This window comes from Hemiscyllium ocellatum, chromosome 16, assembly GCF_020745735.1.
Source record: "Hemiscyllium ocellatum isolate sHemOce1 chromosome 16, sHemOce1.pat.X.cur, whole genome shotgun sequence".
NCBI lineage: Eukaryota > Metazoa > Chordata > Chondrichthyes > Orectolobiformes > Hemiscylliidae > Hemiscyllium > Hemiscyllium ocellatum.
Genome location: NC_083416.1, coordinates 39,489,183 through 39,508,110, shown reverse-complemented (window position 1 = coordinate 39,508,110; position 18,928 = coordinate 39,489,183). Strand labels below are relative to the sequence as shown.

General features: G+C 37.7%; 1 protein-coding gene across 4 annotated transcripts in view; it reads left to right on the top strand.

Annotated features, from left to right (window-relative positions):
- Positions 1 to 5,120, top strand: part of pdlim7 (PDZ and LIM domain 7) — a 143,571-nt gene extending 138,451 nt beyond the window's left edge. For all 4 annotated transcript variants that reach the window (XM_060837144.1, XM_060837141.1, XM_060837143.1 and 1 more), the window contains 2 exons: positions 1,132 to 1,247; positions 3,091 to 5,120. In XM_060837144.1, coding sequence (XP_060693127.1) covers positions 1,132 to 1,247; positions 3,091 to 3,177 — 203 coding nt within the window. In that variant the 3' untranslated portion in view covers positions 3,178 to 5,120. The remainder of the gene's footprint in view (positions 1 to 1,131; positions 1,248 to 3,090) is intronic.
- Positions 5,121 to 18,928: the final 13,808 nt, after the last annotated feature.

Genomic DNA, 18,928 nt, shown 5'->3' with positions numbered 1-18,928 from the left:
TCCATTTTCCACCAGATCATTTATATATATTAAAAATAACAAAGGTCCCAGCACTGATCCCTGTGGAACTCCATGACTTACTGATCTCCATTCAGAAAAGCACCCATCCATGGCTACTGTCTTCTCAGACAGTTTTGTATCCATCTAGCCAGCTCACCACGAATCCCATGAAATCTGCCAAGAGCTACATTATCAAATGCCTTAAAGTCCATGTTGACAACAGCTGTTCCTTCACAATCATTCTTGATATTTGGTACTGTAAACAGGAAAGCAGTTTTTAATGCTTATTTTGAAAACAATTATGAAAGTTGGCATTAAAACGTTTTGCTTTTTTAAAAAAATAACTACACTTTGCTTTAGAGAGTATATAGGGTATAAAATACTCCTATAAAGTTTGTTATAGTGCTTTTTTGTGTTTTCTTCTGCTTTCCTTCCTGTTTTTCTCAATGGGATATTATGTCTGACCTCATAATAATCAAACATTCTATTATAATGCTTTGTATCCTCTCAAAATGGCAAACTTTGGGATAAATCTGCCAGTGAATGAAAAATCTAAAGTTCTCACTTTTAATTGCTGGTTACAGTATAGGGTGGTCTTATAATTTGAACTGATATAGAGGATATGATTAGATGAACCCTTTGTGGGGCTGAAATTTCTGAAGCAATATTGATTGAATCTTTCTCCAACCAGGGAGCATACACCCTAATTTGCATTATACAGTTCTTCCTCATGTCTGCTCTGATTCTCTTGTTAATTACCCTAATTAGTGTCCTCTAAACACTGATTTTCCTGTCAGTGCATACAAATCTCTTTAATTACTGTACCAAAAACTTTGTTTTAATGTGCCTGTTAAATCTTTAAATATCCCTTAAGTATCTCTAATTTCAGGAGGAGAACCTCTGCTTCTGTAGCCGCTCCACATTCCTGAGTGCTAACATTCCTGGTCCCTATCTAGTAAGCTTCTTCTGCACTCTCTAAGCTTGACATCCTTCTGAAAGTGTGGTAGAGATACTACATTAGCTGAAAGCAATGATTTATGAAATTAACATTGATAAAAATGTAACCATAATATTAAAGATTCTGCAGTGTATTGTACAAATAAATCTGAAAGTATTTTTTCTACTCATTAGATTATGAGAAAATGTTTGGTACTAAATGTCATGGTTGTGACTTCAAGATCGATGCTGGCGATAGATTTCTTGAAGCTCTAGGGTACAGCTGGCATGATACCTGTTTTGTATGTGCAGTGAGTATTATCTTTCTTTCCCATTTTGAAATAAATTAACAAATTTACAGATATTTTCTAACCTAAACTAAGAAGAGGAGAGCAATCAAATGTATATTTGATTCCAGAGGCACCTGTTATCTATTTTGCTTAAATTTAAAGGGTGAAAATGGCACCTTAAGTTCAGTTCAAAGATCTTGATCAGATACATTGGTGGTGAATATGATGTGAATGAAGTATTGTCTGGATTTTGTCTGGTACCAATCCTCCTTTATTTTAGTCATAACACATAAATGGTTCAAATAAGTAATAAATTTAGTCTAATTTAGTCTCATTCTAGTGTAATCATAACAAAAATTTCCATCAAATTGTATTTAATTTGATGACTAAGAAGTAGGAATTAAATACATCTTTCCTTAAATCTATCTAGCTGGCAATATTTTAAAAGAATAAATTGCAATTATTCAAATTCTTTTTTGTTGGTTCAAGGACATATTCAAATCCTATTTGTAAAAGCTGAATATTGCTCCAAACATTTTATTGGTGTAAAACAATGATTTGGAATTCAATGATAATGGCCAAGTTCAATTTGTATGATTTTCAGACCATTTTCAAGCTATTGAGGGTCTTTTGTTACTTGGCTTTGGCAGATGGCTGAAATGAATAGAAATTCCATTTGAGTTTGGAGTGAAGTGGGTGAATCTTCACCCAACCTTCATTAGGTTTGCTTCACGCTAGTTGTCCTTAAAGTGAGCGCTAGAGGCAGCCATCAGAAATATAAGTTAGCTTTTACATTCACATTTTGAATTGGAGTTTGAAAGTGCAGGGGTGCTCCTTCTAGCTGCATGAAACTAATATGAGCTAAAGCAGCCTGCTCAACGCAGCCTGCTCAACTCACCCTGCTCAATTTTTCTCAAACCCTTCATCTTGTTTACACCATCTGGTATGACTATTATAAAAGCTGTAGACTTCAATCCCATTTTCAATTAGCGCCATAGGAGCTAACGACACCATACAATGTCGCCTTATCCAACACTTTGTCTCTTGAGCAAGTATAAGATCATAAATTGTACATTAATTTTCATTTGAGTCTGAAATATTATGCAACTTAATTTATTTTATGTGGAGCCTAAATTAAACTTACTTTGTTCAAATCTTAGCATTTTCTGGAGGTTATTTCTGAAAAACTAGCGTGGAATTCAACAACATTAAAAGACAATTAGGAAACGTTTTTGTATTTTTTAAAAAAGAAAACTGATCTTTAAGAATTCACAGCATGCTTGAGTTGTGGTGCATTAGTCTTATTCCAGTAAAGCAAATGACAGCCATTCTCTGGTTCAGTTCTCAGACCAAATTTTAACAAATCAGTTAACCTGCCTCGATTTAAATTTAGAAAAAGCTTTACAGTTAATTATAAGTCGTCATCTAACTTGTGAATTCTCCATGGCAACACCTCCACTATACTTGTCAACCAGTCAGAACACTCTTTTATAGTATAATTTTGGCTTTGACTTTTCATTGGCATTTCTTGCAGATTATTTTGATAAGGGCAAGGTGAAAAGCTTCAACAAACTGATTATTTTCAGTAAAATAAGGATTAGCAATTATTTTGCAATATTATATTACTCCCATTTAGTACAGACGCGTATTGTTACTTTGGTTGGAAAACGTACAAAACTTAAAACTTCCGTGACATTCATTTGGGATATCAAAATAGAGAGAAAATAGAAATCTTTATATTTGCATGAAAACCAACTCTATAATGTAACATTTAAAACTTAATTTTGTATCAATTATGTATGAATGTTCCTTATTAATAGGGAGGATAAGATTCCTATTTGACATAATGTCTTTAATGTTTCAGGTATGTCATATTAACTTGGAAGGCAAAACATTTTATTCCAAAAAAGAGAAGCCCTTATGCAAGAGCCATGCCTTCTCAACTGTCTAGTCCTACACTGATGATCACCAAAGAGCACAGCAGAAACTGGCTCAGAAAAACCTCCACAACTATCGCAAACTTTGAAAGAAATCACAAAGAGAACTAAAGTTACAAGAGTTCTAACTCTGATAATAAAAATGTATGAAACGAGAGACAATTTTTGAATACTGAACGTGGTTACAATTATGCTGCATGACTTTCTGTTGTTCATGTAACCTTATAATTTCAATTTTTTTTCAAAAGGGAAACAATAGTATTGGTAGCAATTGTGGACATCCATACAGCATAAGAATATTCTCTCACCCTTTCACTGATTTTACTATTTTGCACTCAATCAACACATTTTATTAAGTACTTTGCAACCTTTCTCACTACTTTTATATTTTTATGGAGTATATATAGCAAAATCAGTCAGTATTTTATTCGTAAACTTTAGAATTTTGCTTGTTGCTGCACTGCAGCTATTTTTGGTTGTCCAACAATAATAGTGGCTAGAAAAAAAAATATTAAAATCGCTCAATTACAGGTGTCATTCAAACTGTTTTACACAAGATACAAATTCCAACAATTGATTATATCGGTTAAATGATATTGTACTTGGACTACTGTAGAGAAGGGACTTGTATTTTGACTTTTTTTGAAAGAAAATGCCAGGAAGACTATTTGTATGGAATATGTTCACTATTTACAAATATATAGCATCTAATCTGGCTGAAGCTTAAATTAGGTCTTGTGTTTTGTATACTTTTTTTTGACTTACATTGCTCAGTCAGGTTAAGAACTGCTTAATGCACTGACATCAGTATTGAATATTAAACATGCTTTATGCCGTCACTGTGACCAGCTCTTTGTGGCTTGTATTCTTCTTGTAGGAGAAACTGAAGATCTCTTCTGGACTACTTCAAAGAATATTTGAAAGTACCGTGTGTAACAAAGTAAATTTGATTAGTTAGAGGAAGTGCTGCAGGGAATGTAACTTGGTTTCATTTCCTTCCTTGTATGTAAAACAAAAGCGACATCGAGAGACTGTTGGTGAAAGGTTTTGTGTAGGTATAACTTCAGGGCTTAACAATTCAGCCTGCAATTGCCAAAGAGTTATAATGTAACCAAAGAAATATTTATCTACTTAGAACCATTTTCGAGCAGACTTTTAATAGAATCTCAGTAACTTTTGCATTCAAGGATTTTTTTTGATAAAGGTTAGCAAATCACAAATGATGTATGTAAAGAGGGTTCTCAAATTATTTGTGACAGCAGTATGAGATTGTCATATTGTCAGTAAGTTCTGAAACTTGTTAAGTCACATAAGGACGCTATGTGTTAAAGGAACAAATAGTATTATATTCTGAAATTTCTCTGCAACAGGTTTGGCCAATATTTTGGCATTATTTAACCTATTAATTTTTTAAAAATGTTTAAGTTTTGATGCAAATGGAAGGTGCTGCAACAAAGAATCTGGTCATCACGAATTTCACTCTTGTTTTGTAAACTTATTTCCAGTTGTCACAGGTATGGAACCCATATATATTAGGTATTGGTGTAAAATGCTTTCTTTATTTGCGTGAGTCTTGTAACTTGAATTTACCCTCCTTTTGCTGCAAAGTATAACTGAGTCACGTATTACGTATTTCAAAAAAAAAGAAATTGTACTTTGCCAGGAGAGGATCATAATCATTTGACATTAAAGCAAGTTATGATTCACATTGTACTTTATTATTCTTAGCATTCTTATTTGAACAGTGTTCACAGTTTCTGAACACATGCTTACAATTAAAATATTAGAGGGATTGTGAAACTGTTTCATTCCTTTTTTTTAATGATTTTTTTTTCTTTCTTTGTTAAATCTCAATTGATGTTAAACATTGAGAGAGAAAGTTAAAAATCACCAAGTAGCTGATGAAGGAGCAGCACTCCAGAAGCTATCACTTCCAAATAAACCTGTTGGACTATAACCTGCTGTTGTGTGATTTTTAACTTTGTACACCCCAGTCCAACACCGGCTCATCCACATCATTGGGAGACAAAACTCTTTTGCTATCTGGGTAGTGAAGGCAAGGAAACAACATTTTAGGCAGAGTCATAAGTATGGAAACAGTCCCTTCGGTCCAACTTGTCTATGCTGACCAAGTTTTCCAAACTAAACTAGTCCCATTTGCTTGTATTTGGCCCACATCCCTCTAAACCTTTCCTATTCGTGATCCTGAAAAGTCCACACGTCATCTGATATGGCAAGGTTTCTAGTTTAAACATCCAGATTACGTGGTTATTGTTTGGCAGTTGTAAATAAATTCTCAAGTGACTAAAATGAAGAAAAATGCCTAGATATTTGTAAAGAAATGCAACTCCACAGTTTATCCAAAAAATCATAACTCCTGTACTATAATGTTTAATGCAAATACAAATAACTGTAAAAAAAAATGATGTGGAACTATCAAGCTTTCAAATTATTTAAATCCTTTTCACTCTAAATTTTGAAAAACTGACAGCCTGTGACTGAGCTGAAAAAAATCAGTGCAACAGTTTCTATAACAGTATTAATGCTTCCACAACCTTTCATTATCACAGTGGGGTCCATTATATAATAAATAAATTGAGATTTTTTGTGGGATTATGAATATAGATTTTTTTTAAAAATAAGGAATTAAGTATTAGAACAGATTTAAAGGTATCGAATGAGCTTTACCCAATGGGTTTTCTTGATGTGGTAAGTATGAATTACAGCCCTCAACTTTTTTTTGAATGATTCCTGAGGTCTTTGATGGATAATGGGTAATTGGGAATGAAGTGGTACACACACTAAGGGAATAGTGGAGGAGAATATAGGATTGGAGATGAGTGGAGGGTCATAGATTGACCTAGAGGGTATGAGTGATTATTATGGTGGGTGACGGGAATTAAAGGCATGGATGAACCTGAGAATGGGTAAGTACTGGAGGGCCTATTTTTTTTTTCCCTAGAGTATAACTGTTATTTAACCAACTCAGCACTCTTATGGCCGATTCTTAAGTGACAGACTGTTTACAGGGGTAGTGGGGCCAATTAGTCTATTTCTCACTGGATTCACGCACTGCACTCCCACAACCAAAATCATCTCCCTAGCTGGAAAGATGATCTCCATATTCAGGACACTTATTGCCAATGTGGGTGCAACAAGTTATGAAATTTCTTCACTTGAGGGAGATGCACAGATTTAAAAGCTGAAAATGTGTTGCTGGAAAAGTGCAGCGGGTCAGGCAGCATCCAAGGAACAGGAGATTTGTTGTTTTGGGCATAAGCCCTTCTTCAGGAATGAAGAAGGGCTTATGCCCGAAACGTTGAATCTCCTGTTCCTTGGATGTTGCCTGACCTGCTGCGCTTTTCCAGCAACATATTTTCAGCTCTGATCTCCAGCATCTGCAGACCTCACTTTCTCCGCACAGATTTAAAAGCCTGACTGAGAAAAGTGAAGGGCATTTATAGTGCAAGCAACAAAAATAGTGCAGTGACTAGGAGAACCTGAGGATTGCAGATGCTGAAGATCAAGGTTAAAATGTGTGGTGCTGGAAAAACACAGTAGGTCAGGCAGCATCCAAGGAGCAGGAGAGTCGAATTTGAGGGGCTTATACTTGAAATGTCAATTCTCCTGCTGTGCTTTTCTAGTGCCATATTTTTTTGACTTAAAGTTCTGTCAAACACAAAATATTTCAGCAATTTTAGTCTTTATACACACACACACACGCACAAAAACTGGCCCACCTTGTATGTTCACATTTTGTAGGAAGTTATTTTGCAAAAGTCACAATTAGAATGATACAAGACCTGAGTAGCAGAGTGGGTAAATAGACTACAGTGTTGGGGTTAGGCATGCAGGTGAACAGTAGCTTAACCTTGTTTCTCCCTAGAATGCAGCATTACTTTCCAGGACAGGTGGAAGCTGAGTAGTTCCTGCTAAAATTTGAATTGGGGAAATCTGGCCCACTTCAGCACATGACCAATTGAGCTACTTTGGAGAAAAAAGATTCTGCATATCATGCACTCACATTAGTCTAGTATTTCATGTCTAGTAATTCCATGTTAAGCATGAAATTCAGCACAAAAGAATGTAAATCATTCCAAGTTTGTGGATATTAAGAGGATTTGGTTGAATATGAAGATAATATTAAAGCAAATGCCAACTAGTATTGGATATGGCAGCTCAAATTACAGGGTGGGTTGGACTTTGTATTTAAGTAGGCAAAATAGCTGCAAATGCAGTTTAATACAATTGAGGTTACTGAACATAGGAATGAAAACAAAAAAATCATGCAACAACTAAGCAGGAACTCTCATTCATGTCGGCATTGCTGATAAGGGCAATATCTATTGTCCATCCAGAGTTTCCCTGAGAAAGTGGTGATGGGCTGCCTTTTTGAATTGCTAAAATTCAAAAGATACTGGCAGACCTCGACTGGGAGTTCCAGGAATTTGACCCAAGAAATTGGAAAACATAAACATAAACATAGAAAATAAGAGCAGGACACAGCCTTCCAAGCCTGCTCCACCATTCAAAATAATAATGGCTGATCATTATGGGTGTATTGTACCTTTTAAAAAAGTTAAAAGCCAGCAGAACTACCTGACAGTATCCAGTTTCTGCATAAGATACAATGTAACATGTGGATAGCTGGTTGCCTAGAGACAAAAACAAATTTTAATTAGGCCAATCAGTTTAAATTATCCCCTCCTAAAAAAATACCAAACTCCAGTCAAGTTTGAATGTAGTATATTGACAATATTAAAAGCCAATGACACAATCTGATGCTTTGGCAGTATAAGACCGGGAAAAAATGAACAGGTGGGTGAAAACTGCCAAAAGACCAACTGATGTCGGCTACTGGTCAGAACTCTGAGAGATACTTGTCTAAAGAAGGAGTTTGCACAGAGAAAAACATCAACACACCTGGAGAGCAAGTCTACAGATGAAGGTAAAGAGAAGATTTGATCACTGGCTGGTTTGAAATTTGAATTTTTCAGTAAACCATAAGTAGGGGTTTTATCGGACTAGTACTATAGAAGGGAAAGTAAAAAAAAAGGTTAGCAGAAGGAGTTGTAAATAGTTGTTAGTTAATTATTCTATGTTATTATTGAGAATATTTTCCAATTTGTCGGTGCCAAAATAAAATTATGCAACATGCCTTAATGACTACTGCCCGGCGGCTCTGACATCATTATGAAGTGCTTCAAGAGCTTAGTAATGGCATATGTCAACTCCAGATTGCCGTATCCACTACTGTTGCAATAAGTAAGTCCACAGCAGACACCATCTTCCTGGAACAATTGGATAACAAGGACACCTACGCCAGATCCTATTTATCGACTTTAGCTTTCAACATTATAATTCAACAAAACTCACCTCCAAACTCCAAGATCTTCTGCAACTGGATCCTCAACTTGCTGACCCACAGACTGCAATCAGTAAGAATAGGCGACAACCCCACCTACTTCATGATAATCCTCAACACCAGTACCTGGAAAGACTGCATACTCAGCTCTTTATTGTTCTCCTTATACATTCATGGCCATGTGGTCAAATTCAGATCTAACTCCATTTACAAATTTACTATTGACATCACCATAATTGGTCAGATCTCTAATGATAATGAGAGTACACAAAAGACATAGACAGCTTAGTGGCATGTTATAAAAACAACAAAATCTTCCCCAATGTCAGCAAAATGAAGGAACTTGTCATCGACTTCAGGTAATAGAATGGAGAACTCAGCCTTGTCTGTGTTAATGGTGCTGAGGTGGAGATCGTCGAGAGCTTCAAGTTCCTGTGACCAAACTGTCTTGGTCCATCCACATTGACGTGACAGTCAAGAAAACACACCGTTGCCTCTACTCCCTCAGAAAGCTAAGGCAATTCAGCATGTCTACAATGTCTCTTACAATTCTTATAGATGCACCATAGATAGCATCCTATCTAGATGCATTGCAGCTTGGTATGAAATTGCTCTGCCCAAGCCCATAAGAAATTACAGAGAGTTGTGAATGTAGCCCAGACCATCTCACAAACCAGCCTTTCTTCCATTGACTGTGTCTGTACTTCCCGCAACCTCAGGAAAGTAGCCGATGTAATCAAAGATCCCTTCCACTGCAGTTATACTCTCTTCTACCCTCTGCTATCAGGCAGTAGATTCAAAGTTTGAAAGTATGTACCAACAGATTTGAGAACAGCTTCATCCCCACTTATCAGTCTTTCGAATGTACCTCTTGTATATTGCAGTTGATCTTTCTCTGCACCTTCTACAACACTGTATTCTGCATTTTCTTCCATTACCTGAATGTACTTATGTCAGGTATGATTTGCAAAACAATATTTTTCATTGCATCTCGGTACATGTGATAATAAATCAAATTGATATATCATGGTCTGATTGAATTTTTTTTCCTACCTTTAATGCTAATGTAAATAGAATGCTGTGGAATTAGGGTTTTCTTTTGATATCCCCAAACACTGATCTTCATAACAAATTCCTTTTAGGTGTACTGTTGAATGGCTTAAATTAGTCAATAAAAATTTAAAGCTATTAAGTTAGGTTTGTATTTAGCATACCTATTCAGAAAATAGGAAAACAATGTATTTACTACACCAATGTTTTAAATTCCTCTCCACCAAACAGAATACTGTCTCTAATATGGAAATACACTACTTTGAGCCATATACTGTAACTTTTTAAAATCCCTTTTGTTTACAAATATATTCTATAATAACAAAGACATTGTGTATTACTGTGAATACTGGCCTACCTAGTGATGCAGGAGAAAGTGAGGACTGCAGATGCTGGAGATCAGAGCCGAAAATGTGTTGCTGGAAAAGCGCAGCAGGTCAGGCAGCATCCAAGGAGGGGTACAGGGACTGGATGTCCATGGTGAAGATAAGGCGTTGGGGGACCAGGGAAGCGAAAATCATGGAGGAGGTGGTGGGTGTGGGTGGTGTCCCAAATGTAGGTGGGGAGTTCTTGGACTAAGGGGGACAGGACTGTGTCGAGGTATGCAGAGATGAGTTTGGAGCAGGCTGATATAATGGGCCGGCCGGGGCAATGAAATGCAAAACTTGCACCCACACCTCCCCCCTTACTTCCCTCCAAGGCCTCAAGGGATCCTTCCATATCCACCACAAATTCACCTGCACCTCCACACATCATTTACTGCATCCGATGTGGCCTCCTCTATATTGGGGAGACAGTCGGCCTATTTGCGGAACGTTTCAGAGAACACCTCTGGGACACCCGGACCAACCAACCCAACCACCCCGTGGCTCAACACTTCAACTCCCCCTCCCACTCCACTAAGGACACGCAGGTCCTTGGACTCCTCCATCGCCAGACCATAGCAACACAACGGCTGGAAGAAGAGCGCCTCATCTTCCACCTAGGAACTCCCCACCCACAAGGGATGAACTCAGATTTCTCCAGTTTCCTCATTTCTCCTCCCCCCACCTTGTCTCAGTCAAATTCCTCGAACTCAGCACCACCTTCCTAACCTGCAATCTTCTTCCTGACCTCTCCACCCCCACCCCCACTCCGGCCTATCACCCTCACCTTGACCTCCTTCCACCTATCGCAATTCCAAGCCCCTCCCCCAAGTCCCTCCTCCCTACCTTTTATCTTAGCCTGCTGGACACACCATCCTCATTCCTGAAGAAGAGCTTATGTCCGAAACGTCGATTCTCCTGCTCCTAGTGACGCACTCATCCATGAATGCATAAAAAAAGTTTATTTTTTCATTTTGTAACCCTTTGAGTCCAAAAGTGTATACTTTAGAATAGGCTTACCCAATTAAATAATTTAAAAGTCATTTTCCGTGAGTTAAGAAGGTTACCTTTCAATTCCTGATAACCTGCCTTCTGTTCCAATATTAAATCAGTATACAAAAAGGCAGAAAAGAACAAATCAACATATTTAACAATATATACTTCATTTACTGGAGTCTTGGGTTAAATTACAATACATAAATTTACTGTAATGGATGAATATATACATAAGGCCAATATATTTGAAAGCACTTCAGAATTACTTTTCAAAATAGAACATCTACATACTGCTGTATTCCAACTTAATTCAGAGTACTGCACTTGGTCATTGTGATCTAAAATGCAACGTAATTTCACAACAGCTGGACAACAAAATGCATGTGGAAAAACATTAAATTTCATATTACCACTGGATTTTTTAAAGTTTAACTATACAGCATTATAAACAGTAACTTGGGTTTAAAACAGTCTTAAGGAAAACAGCAATAAGATTTCTCAGCACAAAGATACAGAACCATAAGCCAAAACAGGAAAAATATATGTCCTAAGTAAACTATATTGTCTATTTCTTACGTTTGTTGAAGAAAAATGCAATTGTACTTTTTGCAACCAAAATTTACATTGTTGGTTAACACTTAAACAGAAACTTGCCTTATTAGCCCCAAACAGCTTTTGGTGTATTGGTCACAATCTATAATGCTCAACCTTTGCTTTTTGTTAATTTTCTATACATCAGGGAAGTACACAAACACAGAAACTAATTTAAAGCAGGCTGATCTTGCTACTGAATGGAGAATGGATACTAATTGAAGTACCCAGTGCATACAGTCAACATTTGAAGACATGAATTAGACCGAAAACAAGATTATACATTACTATGGAATATGATCAAACAATGCAAATGTTAATTAACTCTTTGAATACTGGAGACATTTTCAATGCTTCACTTAAAATCTATAAAGGTTGGATAGAACATTTCGTACCCTGTAGCCTTAAAATAAAGTGGATTGTATTATTGTTTTGGTGCTGTAATGTTATCTTCAAAGGGTTAATTAAAAAGGATATACACTTGATACATAGTAAGTATAAAATGGCACTGTTGAAACAATGTAAGTATTTGTCTCACAAACATTTTTAATACAAAGGATTCTATTTAAAGGTGATGTTGCAATGATAATTTACATGAAATGCTTTTGTCGGTAGCATTTTTACATCATATACAGCAAATGACAGCAAGCAGCAAGGGACTACGTAGAAAATAATTACACACATCTTACATAATCCTCACAGTTGTAAAATTTACTACAATAACACTACAAAACATGTATTCCCAAGACCTTCCAGCAAAAGCCTTCTAATATGTAAGCGATTCCATCGCAAAAAATTTACAATTTGTAAATCCACCCATAAGCTGAATTACTTTCTCAATATAAAGTAGTAGTGGCTATACTGCTTAACAATGTTGCGGAAAATGAGGGGAGGTATGTTAAAGGGGAAGGAATAAGAAATGGTAATGTACTGCTGTTCTAGAGCCTGCAGTTTCTAATAGTTATTACAGAGCAGTTCTTGTGCATTCTAAATATGTAGTGATTGTTAATATGATCAATGCAGAGATAATGATTGCCATCTGTTGTTGGTTGTTTTACTACATTTTATCAAACAATTTCTTTTGTGATTTTGAAGTATTAAATTTCTTTTAATGCACAGTTATCTAAAGGCTGATTCAATCTTTCCAGTGATTGACCAGTAGTGTAGGTGTTGGATTGCAATTGATTTTAGGAACATGCTATGTCCATTCAGTCCTTGAACATAACCTATCCTAAAGCAACCAAAGGACATTTAAAAATGAGGCTCCATCAAACTGGACTGCCTTTCCATGTTCAAGATAACTAACTAATGAAGCATTTGAAATACTAATCAGCTTCCCATATTCTTTCCATTTTGGAATAAAATAAACATTTTCCTGGATAAAAGATTTGGTAACTTGATTAAAAGAAATTAAGAATTAGCAAAAGAATCAAAGTGAGATGAGATTTTAAAAAAAACACAAGCTGTTATCTGGAATGTGCTCGCTGAAAGTGTAATGGAAGAGACTTAATTGTATTTTCAAAAGTGAATTGGTTATAAACTTCCAAAAGGAGAATATTTCATTGCCATAATGAAAGAACAAGAGGATGAGACTAAAAAAAAATGTTCACTGGCTTTATTATGGTCAGCATAACTGAGAGAGATGGGGCATTGCAGTATTGATAAAGGAGACCATGGCTGCCATAATAAGGGACGACTTCCTAAAATGGTTTTCACTTGGTGAGAGTGAAAAAAGGGTCAATGATCTTTCTGCGATTATAGTACAAGCTTCCCAAAAGTCAGAGGGATATAGAGAAACAGATATGTAAGGAGAAAGTGAGGACTGCAGATGCTGGAGATCAGAGCTGAAAATGTGTTGCTGGAAAAGCACAGCAGGTCAGGCAGCACCCAAGGAGCAGGAGAATCGACATTTTGGGCATGAACCCGGAGAAGGGCTCATGCCCGAAATGTCAATTCTCCTGGTCTTTGGATGCTGCCTGACTTGCTGCGCTTTTCCAGCAACACATTTTCAAACAGGTACGCAAGCAAATCAAAGAAAGGTGTGAGAGAAACAGGGTTATAGTTGTGGGGGAATTCAACTTAGGTAACAATAACTGTGATTGCCTTAGTGTGAAAGGATTAAACAAGGTGGAATTTTTAAAAGGTATCCAGGAGAAGTTTTTGTGCTCGTACATAGATTGTCCTACTAGGGTTGGGGCAGTGCTAAACCTAATCCTAGGGAATAAAGCCAGTCAAATGGTTGAAGTTCTGGAAGATTTCTTCATTTGGAAAATGGGCAGGCATTTCTGTGAACATAGATGTGACTCCAGCATGGTATATTGTCTCCATAGTGCCAGGGTCAAAAATGTTCCAGAGTGGCTAAAGGATTTTCTTTTCCTTTGGGAAAGTGATCGGCTTGACGCTGTGGTCCATATTGTTATCAATAATATAGATTGGAATGAGAGGGATACAGTCTGATTTTAAGGAACTAGGTAGAAAGTTAACAAGCAAGAACTCAAAATAAGTAACTCCCATGAACAAGTGAGCACAAAAATAAGGTAAGCCAGATGAATTCATAGCTGAAATGATGGTGCGGAAGAGAGGGCTTTAGATTCTAGGGACACTGGGAATGGATCAAGAGGAGATGGTACCAGTACAAGTCAGATGGATTGTGTCTGAGCAAGTTTCACTGGTGGTCATGGCCAGAGTCTAAACAAAATCAGCAAGGGAACAAGAGAATCAGGAAAGAATATCAGTAAGGAATATCAAGGTGCACAAAATACTAGGAAAGACAGATTACACCAGAAGAGAGAACCCGGGTACAAGTTCCAGCATACACATAAATTCATGGAATGTAGTAAATACGATTGGTGATTTACAGGTGCAGATTGCTATGCAGAATTACAGTGATGTGAGTATGAGGGAGTCTGGTTCTTGGAAAAACAGGACAAGGTGTACGTAATGACTAATATAACACATTTGAATAAAACATGAAAGGAGAGGTGGTGGTATTAGCGAAGGAGAAAGAGAAAGCTTCAGAGGATTCAAAAGACAAAATTGATTTGGCTAGAGCTAAGGAACAAACAAAACAACAAAAACATATTGTTTGATGTGCGCACTTCAGCTCCATGGCACTGAACAGGGTATTGTGGCAATAACAAGGCACAGCCAGTGTGTTTCTCTTAAAGGCTCTGGATCAGTGGTGCTGGAAGAGCACAGCAGTTCAGGCAGCATCCAACGAGCAGTGAAATCGACGTTTCGGGCAAAAGCCCTTCATCAGGAATAAAGGCAGAGAGACTGAGGCGTGGAAAGATAAGCTTGGGGAGGTTGGGGGTGGGGAGAGAGTAGCATATAGTACAATGGGTGAGTGGGGGAGGAGATGAAGGTGATAGGTCAGGGAGGAGAGGGTGGAGTGGATAGGTGGAAAAGGAGCTAGTCAGGTCGGACAAGTCCGGACAAATCATGGTGACAGTGCTGAGCTGGAAGTTTGAAACTAGGATGAGGTGGGAGAAGGGGAAATGAGGAAACTGTTGAAGTCCACATTGATGCCCTGGGGTTGAAGTGTTCCGAGGCGGAAGATGAGGCGTTCTTCCTCCAGGCGTCTGGTGGTGAGGGAGCGGCGGTGAAGGAGGCCCAGGGCCTCCATGTCCTAGGCAGAGTGGGAGGGGGAGTTGAAATGTTGGGCCACGGGGCGGTGTGGTTGATTGGTGCGGGTGTCTCGGAGATATTCCTAAAGCGCTCTGCTAGGAGGCGTCCAGTCTCCCCAGTGTAGAGGAGACCGCATCAGGAGCAACGGATACAATAAATGATATTAGTGGGTGTGCAGGTAAAACTTTGATGGATGTGGAAGGCTCCTTTAGGACCTTGGATAGGGGTGAGGGAGGAGGTGTGGGCACAGGTTTTACAGTTCCTGCGGTGGCAGGGGAAATTGCCAGGATGGGAGGGTGGGTCGTAGGGTTGCGTGGTCCTGACTAGGTAGTCACGGAGGGAACGGTCTTTGTGGAAGGCGGAAAGGGGTGGTGAGGGAAATATATCTCTGGTGGTGGGGTCTTTTTGGAGGTGGCGGAAATGTCGGCGGATGATGTGGTTTATGCGAAGGTTTGTAGGATGGAAGGTGAGCTTAAAGGCTGCTTGATCCTCTTTAAATGGATCGTACGCTCAGTTCAAGGAAGGAGCCTGCAGGCCTCCTCTACTGACGCTGGCTGAATGTCGGAGCTGCACAGGTTGAACATCAGGGAAAAGAAAAGTCCAGGTTTTCAGTTATAACACTAAAGGCTTTAGTTATGCATTTGGACAGGGAAAAAAAAATTTTTCTACAGAAGGCCAGATCCCCTCAAGACCCAAAAAAAAAACAACCCGAGGTAAAGGGAGCAGATGTCAATGTGAGTAGTCTGGCCCATTACATTTCACTCAATTGGTGCAGCTACTACTGTTTTCCTTACTCCAATTTTTGAAGGATCCAATGACAAATAAATAACTCTGAGAGTCAGTTGACAAAACATACCGAAAAATGTTATAAACCAAAAATTGTCATAGCGATTTAAATAAAACAAATATCCAGTAGCTGATTCTTCATTTAAATACTACTTCAATACATCCAAGTGGTGGCAATGGCCTAGTGGTATTATTGCTGGACTGCTAATCCAGCAATAATCTTAGATTCAAATTGCACTGTGGCAGATGGTGGAATTTGAATTCAATAAAAATCTGGAGTGAAGAATCGAATGATGACCAAGAATCCGTTGCAGAATGTTGAGGAAAAAAATGACATCTAGTTATGTCCTTTTGGGAAGGGAACTGCCATCCTTACCTGTGACTCCAAACCCCACGCAATGTGGTTGACTCTTAACCGCTCTCTGGGCAATTATGGATGGGCAATAGATGCTGGCCTAGCCAGCAATGCTCTCGTCCCTTTAGTTTTTACTGATGAGGCAGACACTGGACAAGATCTCTATGACTTTATGTTTCGAATAGTCCTGGTTGCATCATAGGTTCCTGATTTAAAGAAAATTATGGTGTCTCTATCAGTTTAGTCAAACAAAAATCAACATGTTTAATATTGTCAGCGACTTTCCTCATTCCTGACTGGAAGAAAATAGTTAAAATAAACTCTGTAGCATCCATGTAAATTGTCTAAAGCTTCCGGAAATAGTGCGATTGGTAGGCTGCTTTAATACTTACATCCATCTTCTTATTTAAGGGTTGAACAAACTTCGCTTGAGAATATAATGATCATTTGTCAGAATGTCAACAGCAGCATAAAACTAACGATGAAGGCACTCAATAGAGTGCAGCTCCTGCCATGCCGTGCTAATTCAACATTGTCACAATTATACAGATCTTTGAGGCTTTGAAGGATATGGAATGGTTAACCTCAATGCAGATGAAAATGAACCAACTAGAGCCCTAACTCATGACCAGTTTGGAGAACATTAACAACAAGAGAACGCTACAAGTTAACTGTAGTAATGACCCAAAATCAATTTCTGTCAAGAATGGAAGGATCATGAACAACTGAATAGGCAACAAACTCATCATTAGGGGAGGAATCACACAGCTTTCTGCTGCAAACAGCAGTGGTTGTGATAATGTATTGTTTTTGCCATTGCAGTACTGCACAAATCAGGAGATTAAAAACCTGGATAAAGTGCCTTGAAAAAAAAAACAGGCAATCCAGCAAACTATTAACAGAATTCATGCCTGAAGCCCACATATAGGATAGTATGGCTGGGACACTATAACAAGCCTCGAAGGGTGATTATTACAGTCAGGAAGAGGAGGAGGAGAGAAACTAGTCCGCACTAGATTCTGGTTTACAATTAACACTCGTACCAAACAACCATATAAATAACTGCAATTGTCACTCATATCATAAAGGGTGTGTACTGTAATTTTGATGGTTTAATAAATTAATTAATTTAAAATTGACTGAATCCTGTTTGATGCATGTATTTCGTTCTTGTGATTTTGGGGACTAAGAATCACTGTGAAGCTGAATGGAATAGACTCTCAATCTGCTAATCCCTGCCTGGTTGCTGCATGTAGTCACAAAGATTCCTTTTCACTGAGGAGATGTTAAATAAATCCACTTCTATCAACCTGCTCTGAAAACAGTGCACAAACCTTGACCACTGTGACAAATTCTATCATGGCTGCTTAGACATTGCACAACAAGCAAAGTTCCAAATAAAAAGATACAAAATAAAAAAGTCAATTCATTCTATTTTAAAATTCAAGAATGCAGACCTAGTTCCTCATTCTTAAAAACAAACTAATCTATTATTCCTTGGGCCTTATTATGTACTGTATTCCGTTGGTGTCAATCCATTAGTTTTTGAGATATGCTGTTTAGTATTAAAGAAAAGACCAAAAGGTACCATCATAGACCCAAAGGACTATTAGGCTAATCCCTCAGAAAAAGGCAACCTGTGGGTCACCACACCTCGCGTGATGTGTGAAGCTGAGAGGTTGAGATCTTTGTGCTGACCTCAGCTGGTAGAGGAATTGAATTCCTGCGTTGTCATCATTCTATATTGCAAGCCAGTTGTTGAGCCAGCTCAGCTAAATGGTTACCTAAAACAAAAGACTAACTTGGCCAAATGCAGAAATGTTTCCCATGACAAGTAACTGCGTAGAAAGCAACATAAAAATTATGGCCCAAATAAATCATGACCTATATCATTTTCTTTTTTTAAAATTTTTATGCAAGTTATTATATATAATTAGAACCATCAATCCATTATTCATGTGCATTAGATTTTAAGAAAATTAAATCATAGAAGATTTAAAATTCTTAATGCCTATCACTTTAATTCCTGTAAACACATCATTTGACATAGAAAATCGAAAGGAGAAAGTGAGGACTGCAGATGCTGGAGATCAGAGTAAAAACGTGTGGTGCTGGAAAAGCACAGCAGGCCAGGCAGCACCCAAGGAGCAAGAGAGTCGATGTTTTGGGCATAAGTCCTTCATCAGGAATGTCTGATAGAAAATATATTGTTGGTTTAAGTGAGGAGCAAGAAATAATGCCCTTGGAACTGTCATAAAGGAGAAATATTATTTAAAAATCCGACTATGTTTAGATATAAATTTGCACAACTCTTTATGATTGCCATAAATTCAGAATATTTGTGCAAAAGCAAAATATTGCATATGCTGGAAATCTCAAACACAGAATGCTGGAGAAACTCAGTAGATCTGGCAGTATATGTCCAGTTAGAAACAGAGTTAATATTTCAACTTGGATATGACTCTTCTTCAGAAATAAACTTACGAAGAGTCATATAACCTCAAAACTTTAACTTGTTTCTCTTTCCACAGATAGAGTTTCCACAGAGTTTCTCTAGCTTTGTTTCAGGACATTCATGCGCTCTGTGCTTTTCCATTTAAGTAACAAGGGACTTTAGTGGAGGTTTTCTG